General features: G+C 42.3%; 1 protein-coding gene across 1 annotated transcript in view; it reads left to right on the forward strand.

The window, feature by feature from the left end:
- Positions 1–23,038, forward strand: part of LOC147727284 (guanine nucleotide-binding protein G(q) subunit alpha) — a 421,615-nt gene that overhangs the window by 186,404 nt on the left and 212,173 nt on the right. Inside the window, exon 2 of the mRNA XM_086961340.1 lies at positions 5,558–5,742. Within this exon, the coding sequence (XP_086817466.1) occupies positions 5,558–5,742 (185 nt within the window). The remainder of the gene's footprint in view (positions 1–5,557; positions 5,743–23,038) is intronic.

Raw genomic sequence — 23,038 nt, forward strand, 5'->3', positions numbered from 1 at the left:
TCCTATGCCATCACACGCCGATCCGTCTGTCTGCTTGTGCCACTTCAGGTAAGGTCTTCTCTCCCTGCACTTGATCATTTCACACACCCCAGCACTTCCACCAGGCTTTCATACCTATTTGTATTTATTTTAGTTAGCTGATAAGAACAGACACGCTTTACATGAATACAGAATTCTCAGTCAGTTGTCGCCTTTGGGATCTATTGGCTTGGCTAGCGCCTTTTACCCATGCGGTGCAGCATCGGCAAGCCCAGGGAAGAGTAACTGTTGAATTCATCAGTTTATTTTAAAACTAGCATTGGCAAAGGCAATATGTCTGAAACTGTCTGACAGCCTCTTGAATTTTTCAATGCTTGCTTGCTTTGTTTTGTGTTGGTTTTTGAGAAACTTTGTTAGTGAGTAAGCATCCGGATCCCTACCAATATTTTAAATGTTAAGGGGAGAGGATGTGGCGTACCGGCCAGAGCTGTGGATTTTGAAACGGGAACAGAGTTCAAATCTCTGCATCGGATCAACATCCTGTGATTTCTGGTGAATCAATTGATCTTCCCGTGTCTATAAAACAAAAATGAATGGGTCTTTGTATAATGTAACTGATGCTCATGTTAAGCTCTCCAATACCTTCCAGTCGAGTTTGCGCTATATAAAACTGCAAAAAAATATAAAGAATAAAAATTTGCTAAACGCAAAATTATTTTTGCCTCTTAAGTGATCCACTTAGTAAGTGGATAAGTTCATAATGTTAAAACAGGCGGCCACATGCCTTGACCTAATTTCTCCACTCTTTACGGGGCAGTTTCTGTGTGTTCTTACCTTCTTAATGGCTACTTAGAGGTTCATTTTCATACCCATTTGCCATGCTTTAGACAATCGAAAATGTGACTCACCTGGCTTACTTTCTTTATTGTAACTTCCTTCTCCGATAGTAAATGTCCTCACATCCTGATTCTGTCAATCTGTGTCTGTCGTGAGTAAATATTGACGTCAGAGCTGCCAATCAGAATGTATCTTTTTCGTAAGGCTTGAGAAGCCACTTAACAATGCACAAAAGACATGATTAATCCGATGAGAGTATTTTTTGTTTCTAAACACTGGTGTTGACTCGAAATAAAGGTGCACACCTTTAAATCCCACATTATCGTTGTTAGTCCCGATTTTTCATTGAACAAGCCAGTGCATTCTGGGGCTTGGGCACTTCATCAAAGTGATTAGCTTAAATGCAGTGCATTTAACAAGACCAGGGGGCTGATTAGCACTAGCGGTGCTGGGACCCGGCCGCCAGTGGTGCGGCGGTCCCGCACCTGCAATTAGGATGCCACTGTGGTGGTGGCATTCTCTATTCCCAGCATTGTGTGCATTGTCATGCACAAGGTGACCGGCACCGCGCGGTGCCTGCCACCTTGTCCATGACAATGTAGGGGTGTACCATAGGTACCCCCCATGTTCACCCCCTCCCAATAACCTGGGGGCCCGTAAGGGGCCCACAACAGCAAAATCCGCATGCTTTGATGCCGCCGCAAAAAGGCTTCTTCCTGCACCCATGCTAATATGGATGGCTGTGAATAGCAGACACCGCCACCAAATCTAGCCCCTTTTCCGCCCGGTCGACTGGTCGACCTGCGGAAAACAGGCTGACAATCTTTCCGTCCGCTGTGGTCCCCCAAGCCATACTAATATAGCAGGGGGAATTGGGTGGTGGACGGAGGGAAATGTATGGCGGATCGCACCACCATGCGGGCGGTGTCGATCTGCCCTACATCGTAATCAGCCCCTATGTGTCTTAGGGAACACAGGGCAGATACCACAATTACAGCCCTTGATTTTGATTTAACAATACCATACATTCTAGGAGCTGTAGTCTTTGCATACCGCCCTAGGAACTAATTGATGAATTATGGGGGTTGTAGTCATTTATCATTTTAATGTAGCTGGAATAAAATACCATGTTACTATGTAGAAAGCTACTGAACAGCTGAGGTATACACTTGTATCCCTTAACACTGACTCAGTCTCAAGTCACTGGAGGCTGATCATCGTTAACACCTGGCTGCGAAAAAATAAAATAATAATAATAAAGGGGCTTATAAAGCGCTTGGTGACGCCATCCCGGCGTGTCCCCGCGCTGAGGAGAGAGAGACAGAGAGAGGCAGAGACAGATCTACAGAGTGAACAAATGTGTTGTTAACAGCTTCCTGAATATAGTTTCGGTCCTGGCGAAGGCGGGGGAAAGGGATGCTCGAACTCTGCCTTCAAGGAAGAATTGGAATTGCATTTTATATAGCTCTTACTACCCCTGAGGAGACAATCAAGTGTTTTTCGGCGAGTAGCACACTACTCCGGAAGCCAAAAAGGATTAGTGGTGAATTAGTATAGGGAAATATGAAATTAATTTGAGCGGTGGGTATGTGAGTCTATTATATGGGTTGAAAAAGTTAGTGGTGGGATAGAAAAGGGAGGGGTTTACAGTTATATAGCACTTGGTAGCCCTGATGAGACATCAAAGCTCTTTTCAAGGAGTATGATTTCATATGCTCTCCTGTAGTACTGTAGAGACCCAGACTCCCATCAACGCTCTTTGGGCAGTTCGCAAAGGCCTCCCAACGCGTGCATGCAGCCGCTGAGTAACACTTACGTTTTCAGAAAAGACTATTTGCTTCACAGAAAAGAGTCACAGTCGTGCAAATTAAAGTTAAAGGGTGCACAAGGATTGTGCCTCTCAGTAAGAACAGTGCTAACTGGACTCATGCAAATACTGTGCATGCTGGCCCTCTTATTAAACCAAGACACAAAAAATGAATGCAGGCTTTGTAATTAATTGTAACAGATGCTCCTATAAAGTGCTCCAATACCTTTGGGTTTGCGCTATATAAAAATGTAATAAAAAAAAAAAAAGAATACCTCAATCACAGCCCGAGTGGCAGACAGACACCAATCAACTTTAACCAGTCAGTACTTAGGTCATTTCCTGCATCACTTCCTGTTCTTTGTGTGGACCTTGGACTGTTCCATACTACCGAATTAGAAAGCAGCAAAGAAGAGTGATAATGGTGCCAATGAATGATTAGTAATGGGTGAGCTAAAAGGCCATTTTATATTTCAATTTTTTAAAATATTTTCGTCTGGCTTGCGCTGTGCTTGCTAAATTCTCATGTAATGAAAAAAAATCTTATAAACGGCTTATAGCTCGCTCAATACTTACCTCAACTTATCATTGGTTGGCTCCCATGTCACCCTTGTTTCCTTGCTTCCTATTGGTCAGTGGCTTCTCCTGGCCTCTGGCTTCCTCCTGGGATTTGGCGCCTTCGTCTATGCTGTGGAGCATGGACCAAGTACTGCCTCCTGTGGCCAGTGGCCTTCCACTGTCTGCAAGTACTTAAAAAAAATATGTATTTTCCACATGCACTCTTAGGGTGCATGTGCCTGCAGTTCCTCTCTTTCCCCCACACTTCCCACCGTTGTTATTAACCCATTCCCCTCCTGCTCTCCTGTTTCTAACGCACTTTGTAACTTTGTTTCTAAACCCCCCTCTCCTCCCACTTCCCTTTGTTTCTAACCCACCCTCCTGTTTCACCAACCTGCCCTCTACTGCTCTCCTTTGTATTTCCCCACCCTGTGTTGCCTGAGCCCCCTCCCTGTGTTGCCTGAGCCCCCCCCCCCCTAAATTCCCCTGCAATGTATTTTTACACATGTTGCATAGCAGCATGGGCTGCTGTGTAACATAGCTTAATGTAAAAAAAAAAAATCTCTGACGCGGTCAATTCTGGCTATGCCATAGTTATTTTATTTTTTCTTCAAGCCATGTTGCAAAGGGTTTGCACGATTGCAAGAATGAGGAGCACTCACACAATTCTGAAATGCGATTAGCTTATAATTTGCTACTGTTTACAACGGCCTGCATACTGTAAATTACTGGGGGGCACACTTTGTCACAAAGAGTAAAATGGAAAGAAGACTTCCTGTTGTTCCACCATTAGTCAGGAGGATATCCAGTTAGGTCTTCCCAGTTGACTTGGGTCAATTTCAGATTGTTCGGCAATTTTTTTTATTTTTTATTTTGTGGGAGTTATTTATAACTACATTTGTGAAATTTTTGAAAATTCACTTAATTTGAGCTGGATATAAATACATGTAAAGGACAGCATCTGACCTTTGATGTTCCAGCCAGGAACTTTACGACCAATTTGTTGCAACCTGCCTGGAGAGGAAGAGTGAACTGCAAGGACCGAGCTGGTTTCTAGATTATTTTGTATTTTTAGGGTTTAGTTGTGATATAGTGCCAAGTAACAACAGTGGCATGTGTGAGGTTTTGTAAAGCAAGTCCATCAGTGTGAGGTAATGAGGGTGGAAGAGAGTTGTGTGTCCTGTTGAATCCTGATCACAGACCCAGGGTGGTATGGGTGGGAACTTGTAATTTGAGGCAGAGGCAGATAAAGTGACTAGAAGCACACAATTGTTTTGGTCAAGCAGCAAAGCCGGGATTAGAGCCCCATAACCTAACCTGGTTTCTAAACATGTAATTTAGCCATTAGACCCATCTATTGCTTGTCATTTGTTAAAGTTCATAGGGAATTCAGGATTATCTACTTCAAAATTGATATTTCAGTATTTAGATTGTTGTTATAGGGGTTTAGGTATTAATATGTGCCCTGCCTAATACTCTTGGGTGGAAATACTGTCTAGCACCTCAGGTTAATTATAAAAGTGCTGGCATGCAATTGTGCTTTATTACGAAACTGTCTGAAAGAGAGAGCTGGTATTTTTACTGAGAACCAAACCTTAGTCACGTTTATGAACACTTGTCTTCAGTACTGAGACGTGTCGGCTGACCACCTACCCAGTTAGTTTTTAGAAATATTATAAGGCCGTCTTTTTTGTTGTTATCCCAGCCTTCTTTTTTTATAATCTGTCCCATAAATGTTATGTTTCCTGTCAAAATGTAAATCTTGTTAATGTTGTATTACTACTCAGGGACTAGTTGTCAAAATGGATTGTTCCACAGCTATGTCAAAGTGTCAAAGTGTGTAAAGACAGCAGTGTGCTATTTACGGTTTGTTTTTCTCAGTTAAGATCGTGGATTGGCAAAGACATTATGTTACACAGCCCAATGCATAGGAAGGCATTCCAGCCAACCGTACGCTCAAAAGAGCACCATGGAAAGCTTCTGCAGGGACCATAACATATTTTTCTCATTGACGCTTGAATAGCACTCTCTATATCCTTATCCCCTTCATCCTCATTGGCCAGCCCATCAACCAATGAGCACCTGTCATGCATTTGTTGCAGCATGTGGCAATATGAAAGCGCAACCTTCACAATCCGGAAAAAGAACTTGTTGTCTGAATAAGGGGCAATGTGTGTTGATTTTGTCTCAGCAATTGCATGTTCAAGATTAAAGGAACAGCAAACTGCGATCAAACCAGTCTTTCCAAGTAGGCTGCATAATGGTGCTGCCAGCAGCTTAAAAGCCAGGGTGGAATATCTGCTCTAACCATGGAGTTCTTTATTTGCTAACACAGCACTCGACTGACCAGGTCTCTTTGTCTTTGCTCTTTGGTAGGTACGGGTGAGAGCGGCAAAAGCACATTCATCAAACAGATGAGGATCATCCATGGATCGGGATACTCTGACGAAGACAAGCGAGGCTTCACTAAACTGGTGTACCAGAACATCTTCACAGCTATGCAGGCCATGATCCGTGCAGCCGAAACACTCAAAATCCCCTACAAGTATGAACACAACAAGGTGAGTGACCCCACACCGAGGACTTTGTGGTGATCAATTGATCATGTTGTTGACTGTTAAATTTATGTTCCAATTCAGTTAAATTTCTTTTCTTATGGTTATTGTATGTTTCAGGTTGGCGGTGATCATGATTCTGGAACATTTACCTTTTGATTCTAAATAATTAAATGATTGTTTTTGGGAATTGTGAGTTGCACATATAAACTAGTCTTTCTGCGATCACTGGAGGGTAATTGTTTTTCAAATGTGATCGTTTTCTCTAAGGGAAGAGCATGGCTTTGTTCCTAGGCATTCTCAGACACTAGTCCGCTCTCTTTGTGTTAAAAATCTTAAATGGGAAAAACGCATTCAGATTTGTCCAAGATGACTTGATTGCTGGAGGGAGTACTTTTTTCCTGGTTTTGTCTTATGTTACTGTGTGAGCATGTCGTTGACTGGTGAAAATGAGCTCCAATCACATAGAGTAATGTTTTTAGTCCAGCTATGCTTCACGGATGTACCATGTTACAACGCATACCATTACAACTACCTACCGTTACAACGTGACCATTACAACGCATACCATTACAACGCATAGCGCTTTGGGGTGCTGGATAGTGGTAAGTATAATTTACTATTCTAACTCCAGTCCCCGTGGACCCTAGGGAAGGTGTTGGATAGTAAATTATACTTATTCCCTATCCTAGAGCGCCCCCCAGCGCAATGCGTTGTAATGGTATGCGTTGTAATGGTATGCGTTGTAAAAGTCGCGTTGTAACAGTAGTGCGTTGTAACAGGTGTATTCACGTCAACACTCAGCGTGCATTTGACTGCAACAGAACATGTTGCATGCATGGTTATATGTATGAATTTGAGGAATGACATATGTCCGGTCTATTGAAGGGAATTAGTAAGATGTGCTGTTAATTTTGAGAAACCACTTATATCAGAACTGTCATTCTTTTACTCATGGGGCACATATCGATATGAATATTCGTGTTTGTTGACCAAAAATACTTTTAAAATAGTTACAAATTCATGCCTGTCAACATGGATCAGTACGCTTTAGCCTTTGCCTTCATATTTGCTCATTGTTTTACCCACCAGATTATATCCTCTCTTAAGGAAAATGGGTAACCCAATAAACCCTTGGAGGCTTTGGTGATAGGAACTAGCATAGGGTAATAGTGCCCCCAAGGGATTTTTTTCATGCACAAAGTTATTCAGTAGTACACAACAAATTATGAGAGCCCTTGTTATTGGCCTCTCGTAAATAAATTATTGAAATAAATTATAACTATTCCAAATGAACTTATCAGAAGAAAAGACAAAAGGAAGGGGCAAAAGAGGTTGTATGCTTTTTTAGTGCAAATTTATATAAATAGAGCGTAAGAAGGTACAAAAAAGTGTTTTACATATAAAAAAAAGTCACTGAAAGGAACACTTATTTTTACACATCTGTTCTCAAGAACACTTTTGTAAAAACCCATTTCTTGCACTTAGTAAAAATGAAAATATAATTGAAATACAATGAACAGTTCCTGTATACAAATATGGATGAAAATGGGTTGAGAGTGTCAACGTTTCGGTCTTATCGTGTGTAGTCATAGACCCTAGATGATGGAACCTGCAATGGGATCCTGAGAAATATCTTGGGCCCTGGCACTTATTAATTTACAAATTAAACCACGTTCTGGGCCTAGATATATAGCTAACATAACATGATGACGGAAACCTGTATTACCTCTTCTTTCTTATCTCAGTGAGAAGATTTCTCCCCCTCAACACAGACCCCATCTCAAAAGAATTGTATAGTAAAGAAAACCCTGATGTTTCACCCATACCCTTTGTGAGCCAGGTTTTTGGTCTTCACTTCAAGGTATGGCACACTCTTGACTGTAACGTAACATCAGGAGGGTTTGGACCTGGAGTTTCCTTTGTGGAGAGTTCCATCTTGAATAGAGTGGTCCTCACTGTAGTAAGGATCGAAAAGGAAAAATAATTTATGAAGATCGCCCAGAAGTAATTCAGCCATTAACATTGTGTTTGCTTTGTGTAGTTCTACTTTTCAACGCCCGTCCGTGAGCACAAACGAGTAAGGTTGAGGTCACAACAAAAAGCAGCAGAAGTTGATGTTCTAAATGGTTCTCTCAAAGCGACTGCTGCAGACTTGGTCAGAGGAAAATGTGTGTCCTTTTTATAGGCAGGTGGATATCTCCCAGGTTTCTGTTTTTACATTATAGGAAAAGTGTGTGTTTATGAAAAAAGACAATGGTCAAGAAATGGATTACCTATTACCATTCTTCTGTGTGGCCTACTTTTAGGTGTCACTACAGCAGTACTACATTTCCTGTAGTTTTGTTGTGTTTGGGGTATCCAAACTAATTCAGTAAATTTGCCACAGTGAAACTGAAATAACTGTTACTAGATATGCAGAAAATGCTGCATAAGACCGACCCTTTTGCTGCTGCTTTGTAGCACATCCAATGCATTGTTGTACCACTGTATGCTTAGTGTTGTGCTTGAGTGATTTGGTCTGTCAAGAACATTTCTATGAGTTGCTTTGCATGCAAGTTTGGCAGTTTATAGTTGTGTGTGGTACTGGGGCTCCTAGGAGTTTTTGCTTCTGTTTACCTGTATCGGCCTACCCTGTACACATACGCCTTTACATTTATGCCTATGCACATGGCTTAGCAGCAAACTTTCGTTAAGCGTGGCAACAAAGAATTTCCTGAATAATGTCAAATCTTGCCAATAGAGAAGTGATAATGTTTCTACTACCAGAATTATATTCATACAAGTTTGGCTTTGACTTACTGTTATACAGTTTTCTTCTTAGTGAGCTATTTTTACAATATTTAATATCTACTCCATTTCTGCATTAGGTATATTTGTGTGCGAAGGAGGCAGAAACAGCCCAAACTGTTTTTTCATTTGACATCACAATGTGTTTCTACACACATCCTCTCATGATGATAATTCATGCATAGAGGGTGAAAGAAGCAGTTTCCTTCAAGAGCATTTGTTGTCACTTCTGCTCTTTATAGTGGTTTTCCTTTGTATGACTCAGTGAACCCTATAGTGGCTCTTGTAGCAATGAAATCCAAGTTTGTGGCCAGTGTCACGGGCAAACCATAGTCTCTGCCACGCCATCCTCATAAAGATACCTTAGGATGCCCATCCTCTTCTAGGCCTACTTTCTAGAAGAAGGATGTAAATAGTTAACCTAAGAGACCAGGTTGAAATTCAAGGAAATTTCAAAGAATATTAAGAGCACTCCATCCACATTCCGCTTTAATGTAACTGTCATCACCGAGAACCTTTAGCCACAGACACATAAAAACATTTTTGGTTGGAACAAAATGGCATCCAAGATACGCCAGAAAGTAGCAGAACGATTAGTGTTTATAGGGAACATTGGGCATAATTCCTCATGCGGATGTTGGGTGCTCGAAAAGAATGTGCCTTGTTCCCAAACCCGATGTCCTACAAAGGGATGGACTACTCTGGGCCAAATGAACCAGCTGCCACCTGGAGGAAAAGAAATAACCTGGTATTGTATACACCAGTAGACAAAAGACCCGAACAAGGTGTAGAAGGCAAATCAGATTTGGAAAGATTGGATGGCACAACCAAATAGTATTTGTCCTTGTGTGCTGGAAATCACAGGTAAGTAACTATACAGTAAACTCTATACAAGTCCCCCCACAGGGCCTCAGATATGGCTTCCCTCTGCTGAAGTGAACTTCTCCTTCTCCATTGTTCAACCATGGTTGTAGGGTCCTTGTCGCCAAAAATCCATTGAAAAGGTATGCCCCTGATATAATCTGGTTAGATCTCAGGTAGGTTGTACTGATTGAAGCCACCAGCAATGGCTTATTCCATGGAAGACTCTAATAGGTGAGAGGAGCAGCTTGGTCAGGTAAACAGGGCAGAAAGCAGAAATGTTCTAATAGAAGAGTGAATGCTGATGGAGGTTTTGGACTCTGCCAGTTCATGAGAGAGGAACGAAGGGGGCCATGTCAGCAGAGAAAATGAAGTGCTAGAGTTGTTAAACTCCAAGAACAGCCACTGGGTGCTGCTGATTCCAAGGGAGTAGTGTACCATTAGGAAAGCATGTGAGACAAAGGATGAAGGTCTCCTGGAAACCTTGCCTAACCCCTTTGAACTCAGGCATGCAATTGTAGGACCCATTGGGCATTCCCTTGCATCAGAGATGAAGGTAGTAGAGGCAGTTTCACTTGCCTTGTAGCTGGTCCTATTGTAATGATTCAAGGTCCATGAATGTGGGTGGAACTTGAAGCTAAGGGCAATCGATGGGTTCTGTATTTTGCTATCATTGAGATGGACCCTGGCGCTAATGTACATGTGAAAAACTCCAGCCTCCCTGTGGCACCCACCAAATGATCTAGTCCACTGGATATGGTGGAACCTAGACTTGGCTTCCACATGCTGCATCAGCAGCTTTCTTGGGCTTTTACTCTAAGTGAAGCAGTGGAACAAGCGTGATCTAGTCCTCTTTCCAGAGTTGACTTTCTACAGGAATAGCCAGTCTCTAGGAAATGCAGTCTTTATAGACCGTCCAAAATCTAACCACCAAATCTGAGCCTCCTCCTTTAATGCAGAATAGTACAGTGGAGTCAGCTGACTCCATTCCGGGGCGATTCTGGATCCTGAAATAAATCCAAAGGAAGCGTCTAGCCCTCCTCTGTCCTAAAACCAAGAGGTCTCTTCTACATCAATGATGTAATTTGTGGCATCCTTCTCCACGAGCTATTGAAATTAGTGTAAAACTACTAGGAGTGCATGCATCCAGACTGGATTTTATCAATGTTACTTTAAGAGAAGCTTGCCTTAATAAATGGTAAACCATTCTTTGGCAAAAGAGGTACCAGTATTATCGAGTCCAGTGATTTAAAGATACTGGCTGGAAAAGAGATATCATCGTATTTAATCCAAGATTGAGTAGCCGAGTCTGCTGTTTTTACCTCTTTGACTTCAACTTTCAATACACTGAGAACTCTCCGACTTTATCACCTTAAACCTGCATAAGTATAATTTCAGGCAGATAGCTGTAGAACCTGTGCAAATATGCTGAACTTCTGTTTTCATGGATTAGTGGGCTTTGCCATTAACGCCAAATGAGTTTTTTCTTTGCCATTTTTTGATACTACTATGTTTCAACTTCTCAACTGGCCTGTGTATTGTACTTTGTGTGACAAATCAAATGTTACCCAGTATTGTCAATCAAGCCTCTGAGTAAATGTGTTCTTCTTATTTAGCTTGTAGATACAACATTAATCGTGGATTAAAGAATTTGGCGCTGCTCAGCCATGTGCACACAAAACTGAACAGGATTTCTGTTTTTGTCATTTCCGCTTCTCAAAGTATTCACAAATTGCTCTTGCCTAGATGCCTCGATTGTGATAATTTCACCTTCTGTATCCGAAAGGACTACCCTCAACGTAATGACATCCCAAAAAATAGGTGGTGCTCGAATTGGATCAGTTAAATGATACCCCATAGACTTTTCACTGATGGAGTCCTAGCAAACACGGATTCCCTGAAAGTTAGTTTGATCTGGTGATACATGAACTAGGTCCAACATGCTTGACATTTTTGAAGTTGGTTGGGAAGGATTTTCCTTCCAGCTATGTTTTTCTAAGATTGCTTGGGTACAGAAAAAACTTGTATCATCAGGTTTAGAAAGCCATCTGCAAACTTCTGACCCTATCTTGGGAGAAGATGCTGCTCCTGGGTGCAGAATCGGAAAAGAAACCCATTATTGTCATGTATTCATTGATCACAAATAACAGTAAGTTCTTTCGTTTTTTTTATTAGATAATAACGGATTCCCCTTACTTGGTAATTTGTAAATGAAGTTATGGTAAGCAATGATTGTATGCTTTTAAGCAAAAGACTAAAAGCTTCAAGTGGCTAGCACTCTGTTGAACATTAGCATCTTGTCTGTGCTAAAATTGTGTAGATCCAATGTGTTCTTACATTAATTTTTTTATTAGAAGCAATTAAGTGGTACATGCAGTATATAGAATCACTATGAAAACAAAAGTGAAACAGCTGATTAGCAGTTACCATAACAATATATAATTTCAAACAAAACTTTTCTAGATCCATACTCCATAAAGACACAGGACAAAATATTCACAAACTTTTGACAAGGATTAAAAATTAGTGGAGGCAAAAGTTGGATGCTGGGAAGGAAGAGAAGGCATTCCTAAAATGCATTACACTCCATGAATCCCTTATTGACCACAATCACCAATTGGAGGACATTTTCTACCATATCACCCAAAGTTCTCAAGCATCTTAAGAAATGTTGCAGTAGCAAATCAATTCTGTAATGTGCACCCTGGTTAGACTTTAAATCTTCCAAAAGGATTTTACTGGGGAAAGCCAATCTTCATCACTCAGGAGAAAGTAGCAAAGTATCTTCGTAGCCTGTATTTTCAGCTTGCAGAGTTAGCTTTCATCCTCCAGTAATGCCATAGTAATTCAAAGTCTCAGGGCTCAGATCAGGGAGTTAAATGATGCGCTGACCATTTAATTTTACCTCCTTCTACTGCATTGCTGTACTGAAGACTCCAACTCCATTGTCGTTGGAAAATCCTACTTCATCATGACTCTACCCGTGCTTGATGTTTCTGCTTTTGGGCTCTTTGTTGGCAGTCGATAGGCATTCAGTCCCGCTGCCTTTTCACCTTGTAAGTCATAGATGATCAGCCTCCTCACTTCGCATAATTCGCAATCTGGAACTGAAAAGGGGATTTCCAGCCATCAAATCAGCTGCCTCTCTTCTCTCAGTGCTCCACACACCACATATTGGAAGTTGTCCGTGCACTGAAGAGAGGAGTCTACAGCCTTCTCTTTCACTTCGCTTACCTGCCCTTCAAATGCAGGTTCTCATCTCTAATCGCAACCAGGTGGTCAAGAGGGGAAACAGTGAAAGGAGCGCGACAGTATGTTATAGTGCCAGTCTGACTCCACCTCTCCAAGATTTTATACAATGATTGCCATCAATAAACACACAACGTTGAAGTTTTGTAGATCATCACTTGTGCAGCCTGCTATCTTACGATAAGTGTTAAAAACAATTGCTACCCTGATAATTGTACCTGAGGGGCAAAAGAGTTGGAATTCTCTTCATTGAAATCCGCCTAGTAATGTGCCGAGAAAAAGTCTAAAATTGAAAACTGCTTACCTTCCCAGCATGGCCAGCAGTTCACCATTGTTAAGTAAAGCATGGCAATCAACCTCAGTGTTAGCATCTAAACCTAAATTAAAGAAAATACATCCACTCGTTTGTAGTCCGCTCTGGCTTCGATGCCCTTAACACATTCAACTTGTTTTCAGGTATTTCGCTCATCAGCAATGCAGCTGGGCATATCTATTGCACAGTTGACCGTGTGTCTTTCTTTTTTAGAATTCTATCAGATTGTGCTACTTAACCAATTCATCAATGTAAACCTAGAGATGTCCATTTCTCAGTAGGTGTTTCTTGTGTGGCACAAGACTGCCCGATGCATTTTCATCTGGCATTACGACTATATCCTTTTGCCAGCCCATCATGATGCATCATTTTCAGATGTAGGCTCTCTACCTCTAGTGTCACAAACTGTATGTGATGCATCTGCTCTGAGAAAGGGAAGATCTGCATAATTAGGAACAAAAACATAATGCTGACCTTTCCAGACCTGGATTGACTTGTTATACGCAGATCCTAGGGCAAGAGTGAGAGTGAATGGAGTAAAGTTCAATGAATTCCCCATTCGCAGAGGCAATAGACAGGGCTGCCCACTATCTCCTTTGCTTTTTGCACTAGTCTTAGAAACACAGGCAGACACTGAGGGCCATATTATAGAATGGATTTCCCTCTACGCTGATGATATTCTATTATACATCTCCAGCCTTGATACCACACTAGCCCTTGTATTCCATCTAGACGGGAGATTGGTGAGCATGCAGGATATAGCATAAATTCGGGGAAGTAGTCTTTACCCCATCTGTACCTCCATTGACATACATACCAAACAAGAACACCTGTGCATTACCAAAGATTGGTTCCGATACCTGGGGCTGCACATCTCCACAAATGAAGCTGACTGCCTTACGCACAATATTAAGCGTGTGTTGATGGACTTTCGGGATGATGTCGCCAGATGGAGAAGTCTTCCGCTGACGCTGCTAGGAAGGGCGGCCATGCATAAAATGGTAACGGTCCCCAGACTACTCTATGTACTGCAAAATACATATTACAACATTCCAGAGTCGGTCTTCAAGTCGATCAATGACGAAGTTCGCTCATTACTATGGGACGGGGGCCACCCTAGAGTGGCACTCCGAACACTGCAACACAGTCAGTATAACGGGGTATTGCCCTACCAGATATTAGGGCCTACTATAAGGCAGCACACCTAATTGTTATTAACGAATGGGGACGTGCGCCGGGAGACCACCCCACATATGCCTTCGAAAGACTACAATTTCAGAGACATTCTTACATACATTATATATAAGGGGGTTCTGGAAGGCGAAGCTTACTCCCCGCACCGCAGTGGGCGATCGAAGCCTGGAAAGGTGCAGAGAGGCAGATGAAATGGGAGAAGAGTCTAACCAGGTCAACACTGCTATGGGAGGGCAAGCAGATGCCAGACTTTACAAAGTTACAGGGCTTCAAAGGCTGGGACACTATTGGGATAGTGACGCTAGGGGACATAATACGAAAAGGAGACCGCATTACTTTTGCAGGGCTCCAAACAGAATACAGCTTGTTTGATAAACATACTTACAAATATATACAGTTACGCCTTGCCTGGATGACCCAAAAACGTGAGATAGCTGATATCCCCGAATACGCACCCCTGAAGGAAGACTGCTACAAGAGGAGATACTTGAAAAAGCATGCTCCTGGGCACATAAAATCATAATTAATAATATTCCTGAGTGTGGTTAATGTGTCTGGGATAAGTGGGAGGGAACGGTGGGTACACTAGATGACATCTACTGGGAAATGGCACTGATCCACCCCAGGGAAGTAACGATTAAGCTCAGGCTGCCTCTCATACAGTTCAAAGTCCTCCATAGAGTGTACTACGACCGAGTGAGACTTCATGCTATGGGCAGAGCAGAGACACCAACGTGTCTGCGCTGTAAAAAAGACAGAGGCTCATATATCCATACACTATGGGAATGTCCACTAATACACAGATACTGGACTCGGATATTCACAGAACTAAATAGTATACTAGAAGTACAGATCCCACTGGAACCTAAATATATTCTCCTAGGTATAATTACGGAAGTCAACATTCCCAGATACAAACTCTTACTGAGTATTCTAGCAATTGTGGTGGCAAAACGGAACATTGCTAAGTATTGGGGAGGATCAGACTTACCCACTATGGCGGAATACTAGCCAATATGGATTTATACATGGGGGCAGAAAAAACAGTGTATAAAGCAAGAGGGTGCCCTAGGAAGTTTAGGAAGATCTGGCAGCCATGGCTGAGCTTTTATGGATTAGAAATGCTGGAGAAGGGCGAGGCCACGACACAACCTAGTGCAAGGGGATCAACACAGGCTGAGTAATAACACTCTCAGAGGATCAAATGTGAGTTTTCGAGATATGTCTGGGACCCGGGAAGGGGAATTGGGGGAGGAAATATGAACGTGCATTATCTCATTGTTCTGCCTTTGTTTCCATCAATACTGTTCAATATTGATGATGTTAATTTTGTAATTTGTGAGATATTCTTGCTGATGCTTCGGATGAGTTTCATTCAAAAAATAAACAACAATATATCAAAAAAAAAACATAATGCAGCTACAAATAAAAAGAATGAATGTGTAAAAAAACAAACCTTTAATTGAAGGTAGAGGTAAGATGCAAAGTACCAGTCGCTGGAGATCAAGGTGGGTGGAATAGTACAAAGGAAGCCAGATGTCACATCCTGACCAATGTAGGATTCGGAAAAAGCCATAATTCGACAAGCAAATGGGGGCAAGTAGAAAAGGATATTTCCCAGAGATCCGTAAGTGGTAGACGACTGATGATTCCGCTAGTTCCTTAGACAGAAATCTTTCGAAGCATATACCTCCTTTCTCCTGATCACCACTATGACTAGTTTTCTTTTGTAACCTGATGAAAGTAGTGGTTTCTTCATTCCATATCTGGCTCTTGCCACTCAGACTGCAAAAAGTAGTCCACGCTTCAGGGCCATTGCGACAGTTTCATTCCATGTTTGGTATTTAACCAGAAACAACTCCTTCTAAACTGTTAATTTCCCTAAACATCAGGGTAGGAATCGCCAGGTGGTCTTGAGTGCAAAATTCTGCAAAAGCTATCAGGTGTTCCCTAATGGGTCTCAAACATCCTTAAATGCAGTATATGTTATTTGCTCCATTGGCTGCATCGCTCACTTCTTCCCATCCTGGAATGGCAGGCAGTTGGTCAAAAAGGTGCTGCCCTCCTGTGTATACGTGGGGCAGCAAGGCAGCTTTCTTAACATGGATGGGATGTTGTGCTTCACCTTGTCTCACAGTAGCTATGGTATATGCTTCTCTATTGGAACCAAGATATGCTTTAGACGTGTCAAAGGAGGTAGGTGCCCATACCAACCCCCCACCGCCTCCCATCCACCATTAAAAAAAGCTTAGCTCTTTGCATTCTGAACATTCCATTAACACCGACACACAATAGAACAGCAGCTCCTTTTATGTATGTGTGTGTATATATATATATATATATATATATATATATATATATATATATATATATATATATATATATATATATATATATTGTATTCACAAATTCGATTTGCAAATGGGGCAACATTTTAGCCATTGTATTCACTGGTGCTGAGCTAAACACTAAATAAAACATTTGCACCAAACCACGGGTCTTGCTGGTTCCTGAGTTGTTTGATCGGCTGAATGCTGTATGCTGCCTAGGAGCGCCACGTACCTCATTCATATATATATATATATATATATATATATATATATATATATATATATATATATATATATATATATATATATATATATATATATATATATATATATATATATATATATATATATATATATATATATATATATATATTGTATTCACAAATTCGATTTGCAAATGGGGCAACATTTTAGCCATCGTATTCGCCAATGAGGATCACTTTCGTGTTGTTGCCCGGGCCTAATTCCTGTCCCAGTCCGACCCTGGCGCGTGCTTTTGGTAGGTGTTAGCCTAGTTCTCACAACCGGATGTTTACTCGTATTTCTAAACTATACTGATTCCTAGCAGCTCTCGAATGCTACTCGAGGGCGAGAGCAGGTGTTTTCGTTGGTCAGCTTCACTTGTCCTCACCCGACCCTGTGTAATGAGAGATGCTGGCCTACTCGCAGAGTGCAACCAATAAACCGCGAGTGTACATTCAAGCCACACAGAGCACAAAGGGACAGGCAACTCTGATTAATACCACCCAGGGCTTTAAGTGGGCCGAATCTCACCGGTGCTGAGCACCGGCAGTTTTTTTAAAAGGGGACTCGGAACGGGTCTCTATCGGGCTATGTTTTGTGCCCTTGCACAGGCGATCCGTGTTTTTTCCAACTGCAGTGACAGCAGGCACATCATGTGCGCTGCTCACACTGCTAACTTCTCACTAGTGGAGAAGTTACGGCAAAGGGGAAGGGAAATCCTTTAAAGAGGATCATTTTCTCTCTGGATTTCCCTTTTCTTTTTGAAACTCAGGAGCAGCAACATTTGCTGGGTGTCACCAGGGCTTTAAGTGGAAGCTTTTTCAATATAATACAAAAGCCATAGTTTCTACCTATTTATCTTATGCAACTAACACCCATTGACAAACCCAATAGTCCTGACTTGTTGTTGGTATGATGTAACTAGCTGTTTCTGTCATTGCATCCAGATATATGATACAAGTAACAAGTCAGGCGGCACACCATGCTAAGCACAGCTTTTTGGCTTATGTGTTTTTAAGCCACGCCCTTAATTACACTGGCCACGCCCCTTTGAGAGACCCTCCAGTATTTTCTATCCCACTTAAATCCCTGATACCACCTGATGCAATTTGAAAACCACCATTTAGTAGTGTCTGCCAAATGCCCGAATAAGGAACAATAATTCATCCTAAGAATCCAACTATGAAAGGCGTGGGTCCTTTTCCCCATCAAACTATCCCTGTGAATACTGTCCTATTAAATGATCGCGCACGCCCTCGCATAACCAATGCCGTAAAATGAGGTTAAAACAAAAGTTTTGAAAAGTACACGACCCGCCGAGAGCGGGAAAGAGCGAAATGTTCTGACTGAAATGGGCCAAGGTAGGTTCTTTTGTTCTTTCAGTATAATGGCGTCCATAAGTCAGGCGCTGAGTGGTGTGAGAATCAGGAAATGTAGTGAGAAATGGGTTAAGCTCGGGCACTCGACACGGAAGTGTTTCCGGATAGCAGGCAAAAGTGGGTCAGGCACCTTTCCATATTTCTGCCAGTTTCACGTGACAATAACGATGACTTTTTCATACCAGAGGTAGCTGCTTATCTGCGGTTTGTATTACCCAGCAGGTCATGTTGTTTTGAATTTGCATAACTTTTGTGGTAAAACATTGTTTTATCAGAGGAAATGTTTGTTTCCGTCTATCTTAACTATATCATGAGCTGTGAGAGATCACATCAGAATAGAATTATTACATATTTCATAGAACTTCATGTCAGAAATGACTTGTCAGATGCCTTAGCTTAAAGTGCTGAGATATACACGAATTTTGAAATTTCAGCTTGACAATGCAGCCACCAGCCCCAGCAGTGTCGAAGAGCAGTTGTTGCTGTACACAATCGTTCATTATGCCACCCTAACTTTAGACTAGGCCTGGGTGGAGTTCAGCTATGCAGAACTCCACAAAGTGACCAAAAAACTTTGTTCCACTTTGCTAAGTTCAGCAAGTGGCGGAGCGCATTACGCGGCGCCGTTCACACTGATTTTTAGCGCTGGTTGTTTGTCCTGAGCTGTAAAATCAGCGTAAACTGCCCCACGCGCAGCACAAGAGGGCAGTGCTTTTTTCTGCTGCAAGAGTAGATGTTCTACTCGATCGACCTCTTCCTCAACGTGAACGGAAGGATTCTTGACTCAAGCGGTAGCGACCATATGCGACCGCCCACGTTGCAAAGTCTCGCTGGGAGGTGGTCTAGAGTAATGGCCTAATTTAGATCAGACGATTGCTGCCTGCAGGCTCACCTCCAGGTAGGCCATAATACTGGCTGTAGCTTCTAAAATGTGTTAGATCCTCTGAGAGGCTTAAGCCTATCACGTTTGGCTTTGGTGTTTCACTCACACACAAAGCATAGATGGAGGACGCGTTGGCAGATACGCTTTCTAGGTCTGGTGTTAGTCAAAAAAGTGTGATATTATTAAAACTCAATCAATCAAAGCATTTATATAGCGCACTACTCACACAGAGGGTCTCAAGGCGCTAGGGGAGGGGGGTCCGCTACTGCTCGAACAGCCAGGTCTTGAGCTGCTTCCTGAAGGCGAGGTGGTCCTGGGTCAGGCGGAGGTGGGTCAGGAGGGAGTTCCAAGTCTTGGCGGCGAGGTAGGAGAATGACCTTCCCCCTGTGGTGGCTCTTTGGGTGCGGGGGACGGCGGTGAGGGCATGGCCGGTCGATCGGAGCTGGCGTTTGGGAGCGTAGAAGTTGAGGCGGCAGTTGAGGTATCCTGGGCCTTGGTTGTGTAGGGCTTTGTGTGCGTAGGTGAGGAGACGGAAGGTGATTCTCTTGTTGACCGGGAGCCAGTGCAGGTCTCTCAGGTGTCCGGAGATGTGGTTGCTGCGGGGGATGTCCAGGATGAGTCGTGCTGAGGCGTTCTGGATCCGCTGGAGTCTCTTTTGGATTTTGGCGGTGGTTCCGGCGTAGAGGGAGTTGCGGTAGTCCAGGCGGCTGGTGACGAGGGCCTGGGTGACCGTCTTCCTGGTCTCGGACTATATGTATGAGATACGCAACTTATAGGAGCTTTCAGCCAGCCCTCTTAATCCATTGCTCTGGTATTGGTGTTATTCACATTTTTTTTTAAACTTTATTTTTCAGTTTACATGTTACAAATACAAATAAAAACAAACCAAATCAGCATTAAATTGGCATATGTAGACATGTTGTTGACTGACCTGTAGGACAAAGGGCAGCTGCTGGGAGGGAAAGGTACAATGGGGAGAAAAAAAAGATTAATTTGCAATTATATCATAGTGAGGGGGAACAGGGCATGGCACAGAGTTCCAATACGGATATTACTGGGATCGGCCCTCTCGCTCCTCATCGTGGCTGGACCCACCGGCTATATCTCATCCACTCTCCCCGCTGCCGGAGGTATCCTGCGAGGAGGGCTCACCCTCCGCCAACCCAAAGGTACACATGTCTCGCCAAGCTAGTAAGTCACCTTGCAACTTCTCGTCCCTGCGGGTGTGCTTCATGTGGGCCTCTTCGGCCAGGGACCATTCACGGACATCTTTGAGGCAAATGGGTACTTATGGGGCCCTTTGCCCCATTCAAGTTATAGCTACCCTGCGCCTAGCATGAACAATCATTAATTGTAGAAGCTTGTAGGGAAGTTTCTTTTTCTTGGGCTTCCGGACTAGTGTAAGCAAACAGTGTAAGGGTTGGGGGCGTTATCCGAAGACCTGTGGCTGCAACAATCCTTCCTATCACCCAAAACTGTCGGGCCATTGGACAATCCCATGCCAAATGCAAATAGCCCACTTTCTCCTCTGCACATCTAGGGCATCCATCTTCCCTGTCACTAGAGATGCGTTTCAGTGATACCGGAGTTGGATAAGTGCGGTGTAGGAAGTTGAAGTGCTTCAAACCTGGCATTGCCATCCACATTTTCAGGTCTCACCTACTAAACAACAGCACATACAATGCCTGTTGCAAGCCACATTGTTAGCTGGCAGTGAGCTTAGAACCTGCATGTTGCTTACCATCCGTTGGCTTTCTTATCACTCTAACCTGCTTGTTTCTTATTAGTCATCTTTTGGAGTTTGTCTTTCTTCCCGGATCATAGACTCATCACTTGTTTCAGTCTACTGCTCGCTTTCCAAATATTTTTTTTTTTAAGTACTCCGCAAGAGTGCTGTGTTTTCCAACTGTCTCCCTTGTATACTTCTCTTCCTCCACCTCTGTGCTCAGTGTTCCTCTCGCCCGCGTGCTTCCCAACCCAGCTTTGTTTCTCTCTCACCTGTTCGCTTCTCTCCCACTCGCACCCTCTCTGTTGCTGCTGCCCCACCCGTGACCTCTGTGCAGCTTCCGCACCCCACCTGTGCCCTCTGTTTCCTCCAACCCACCATGTTATTTCCATGTTCCATGTTGTCTCCCCACCTCGCCCTCTGTTGCTTCCACCCCTTTCACTTTTTTTTCTTATTTTTAGTTAGCGGTCAATCTGGGATCGGTAACTAATAAGAAGAAAGGAAAAAAAACCTGCATCATTTTGTGTGGTGCATGCGCCTACACAACGATGCCCCTGGCCACGTCAAAGGCTTAAAAAAAAAAATATATATATATATATATCATCGAAGTCCTACAGCTTTGCCTCCCACGGACACTCTCTCTGGTAATATCACCCCATTCATTATGTATCCAGTCCCACTATGCTGAACATTGGGGCATTGTGGGATTTGCAGTTCCACTACGCGGAGCTGCACGGGGATGCTGAATACATCAAGGGGGCGGAGCATAGAGGTCCAAACAACGTAGGGGAAGGACTGTTTTCACACGGCAGCGCTAGGAGCAGTTGGAGAGGGGCGCTGAGGAAGGCTGATAATTGCTGAAATGCATCCGCCTAAGACATCTGTCCAATAAAGTGCTCCTGATTGTCTCCCTTGGGTCACGGCCTTTTTCTTTGGAGGAGGTAGCTGCACATATATATATATATATACGTGATCAAGCAGCGGTTGCTGCGAAACGCGTCGGCTTTTGTTTGCCGTCTGTTTGGAGCACGAAATGAAATGTGATGTGAAATAAACAGCAAATATATGAAAAACGAGTATCCTTGGTGAGTGCGATCCTTATTCCTTGGGAATCCAAGATCTTTGACAATATATATATATATATATATATATATATATATATATATATATATATATATATATATATATATATATATATATATATATATATATATATATATATATATATATATATATATATATATATATATATATATATAAATCCACGATCCTGAAGCGCCGAAACCAGCAAACGGACACAACCAGGTACAGACCACAAGGCAAGGATTTTAGAGAAAAATGATGTGCTTTATTCCATCAATGGGGATGGCAGCATGACGCGTTTCGTCCAGGAAACCCGGACTTGATCACATGACAAGTCCCAGAGACATAAGTGGTTAAATACTGGTAGAAAAACGAGACTCCTCCCACAAAATAACAGACATAAAGGAAATATCCTTCAGTATACAAGACGGTCAACCAGAATGCAATGTACAGTGCAATTTAGTGCATAAATGCAAAAATAATATATTCACTATACAATTCAAACAAAATAGATTAATTAGATCTGTTGGAAACATCTAGGGCAAGTGCCCAATGGATGACCACAGTATTAAAATATATATTGTGACTGAACAATATAAACTAATGTCAGTGGGACATGTTAATAAACCAGTAAATTGATGTAAAAACCACAAATAGAATTATAGTGCAAGTAGTAAAGTGCAGGGTGCATAATCCCAGAAATTGGGAGCGAACAAAGTATATCCAGGTAAAAACCTGGAGCAGAATAGAAACTTTAGTGATAAAGTGCAAGGTGCAAAAAAAGTGCAAAATGCGGCAGTGCATATATCTGAATTGGGGGGAGAAAAAGCAATCACACATTATTAGATCAATATATAGCAGCAAGAAATTGGGCATACCTAAAATTCATAGTAATACAGCTGGATTATAAATAAAAAGTATGAAATTCCTCATTAACAATAAATTGATTGTCAGAGTAAGCAATATAAATCTTCATAGACCATCCTCAACATGAAAAAATAGATTAAAACCATATAAATAGGTATAAAATCCATTATAAAAAAGTCATGCATATGATGGAATAAAATATTTACAAAAAGTTATTAAGATCTTCTCCCACGTTCAGGCCATTAGGGATCTTACTATTTAACCTCAAAATGTATTGACTTTCCAACTGTCTAAGTCTCTTCTCTCTGTCTCCACCTCTTTTGTTAGGGGGGACTGCATCAATAACAAAGTATTGCAGGTCATTAAGATTGTTATTGTGCACCA

The sequence above is a fragment of the Lissotriton vulgaris genome, chromosome 3_1 (assembly GCF_964263255.1).
Source record: "Lissotriton vulgaris chromosome 3_1, aLisVul1.2, whole genome shotgun sequence".
In the NCBI taxonomy this organism is placed as follows: Eukaryota; Metazoa; Chordata; class Amphibia; order Caudata; family Salamandridae; genus Lissotriton; species Lissotriton vulgaris.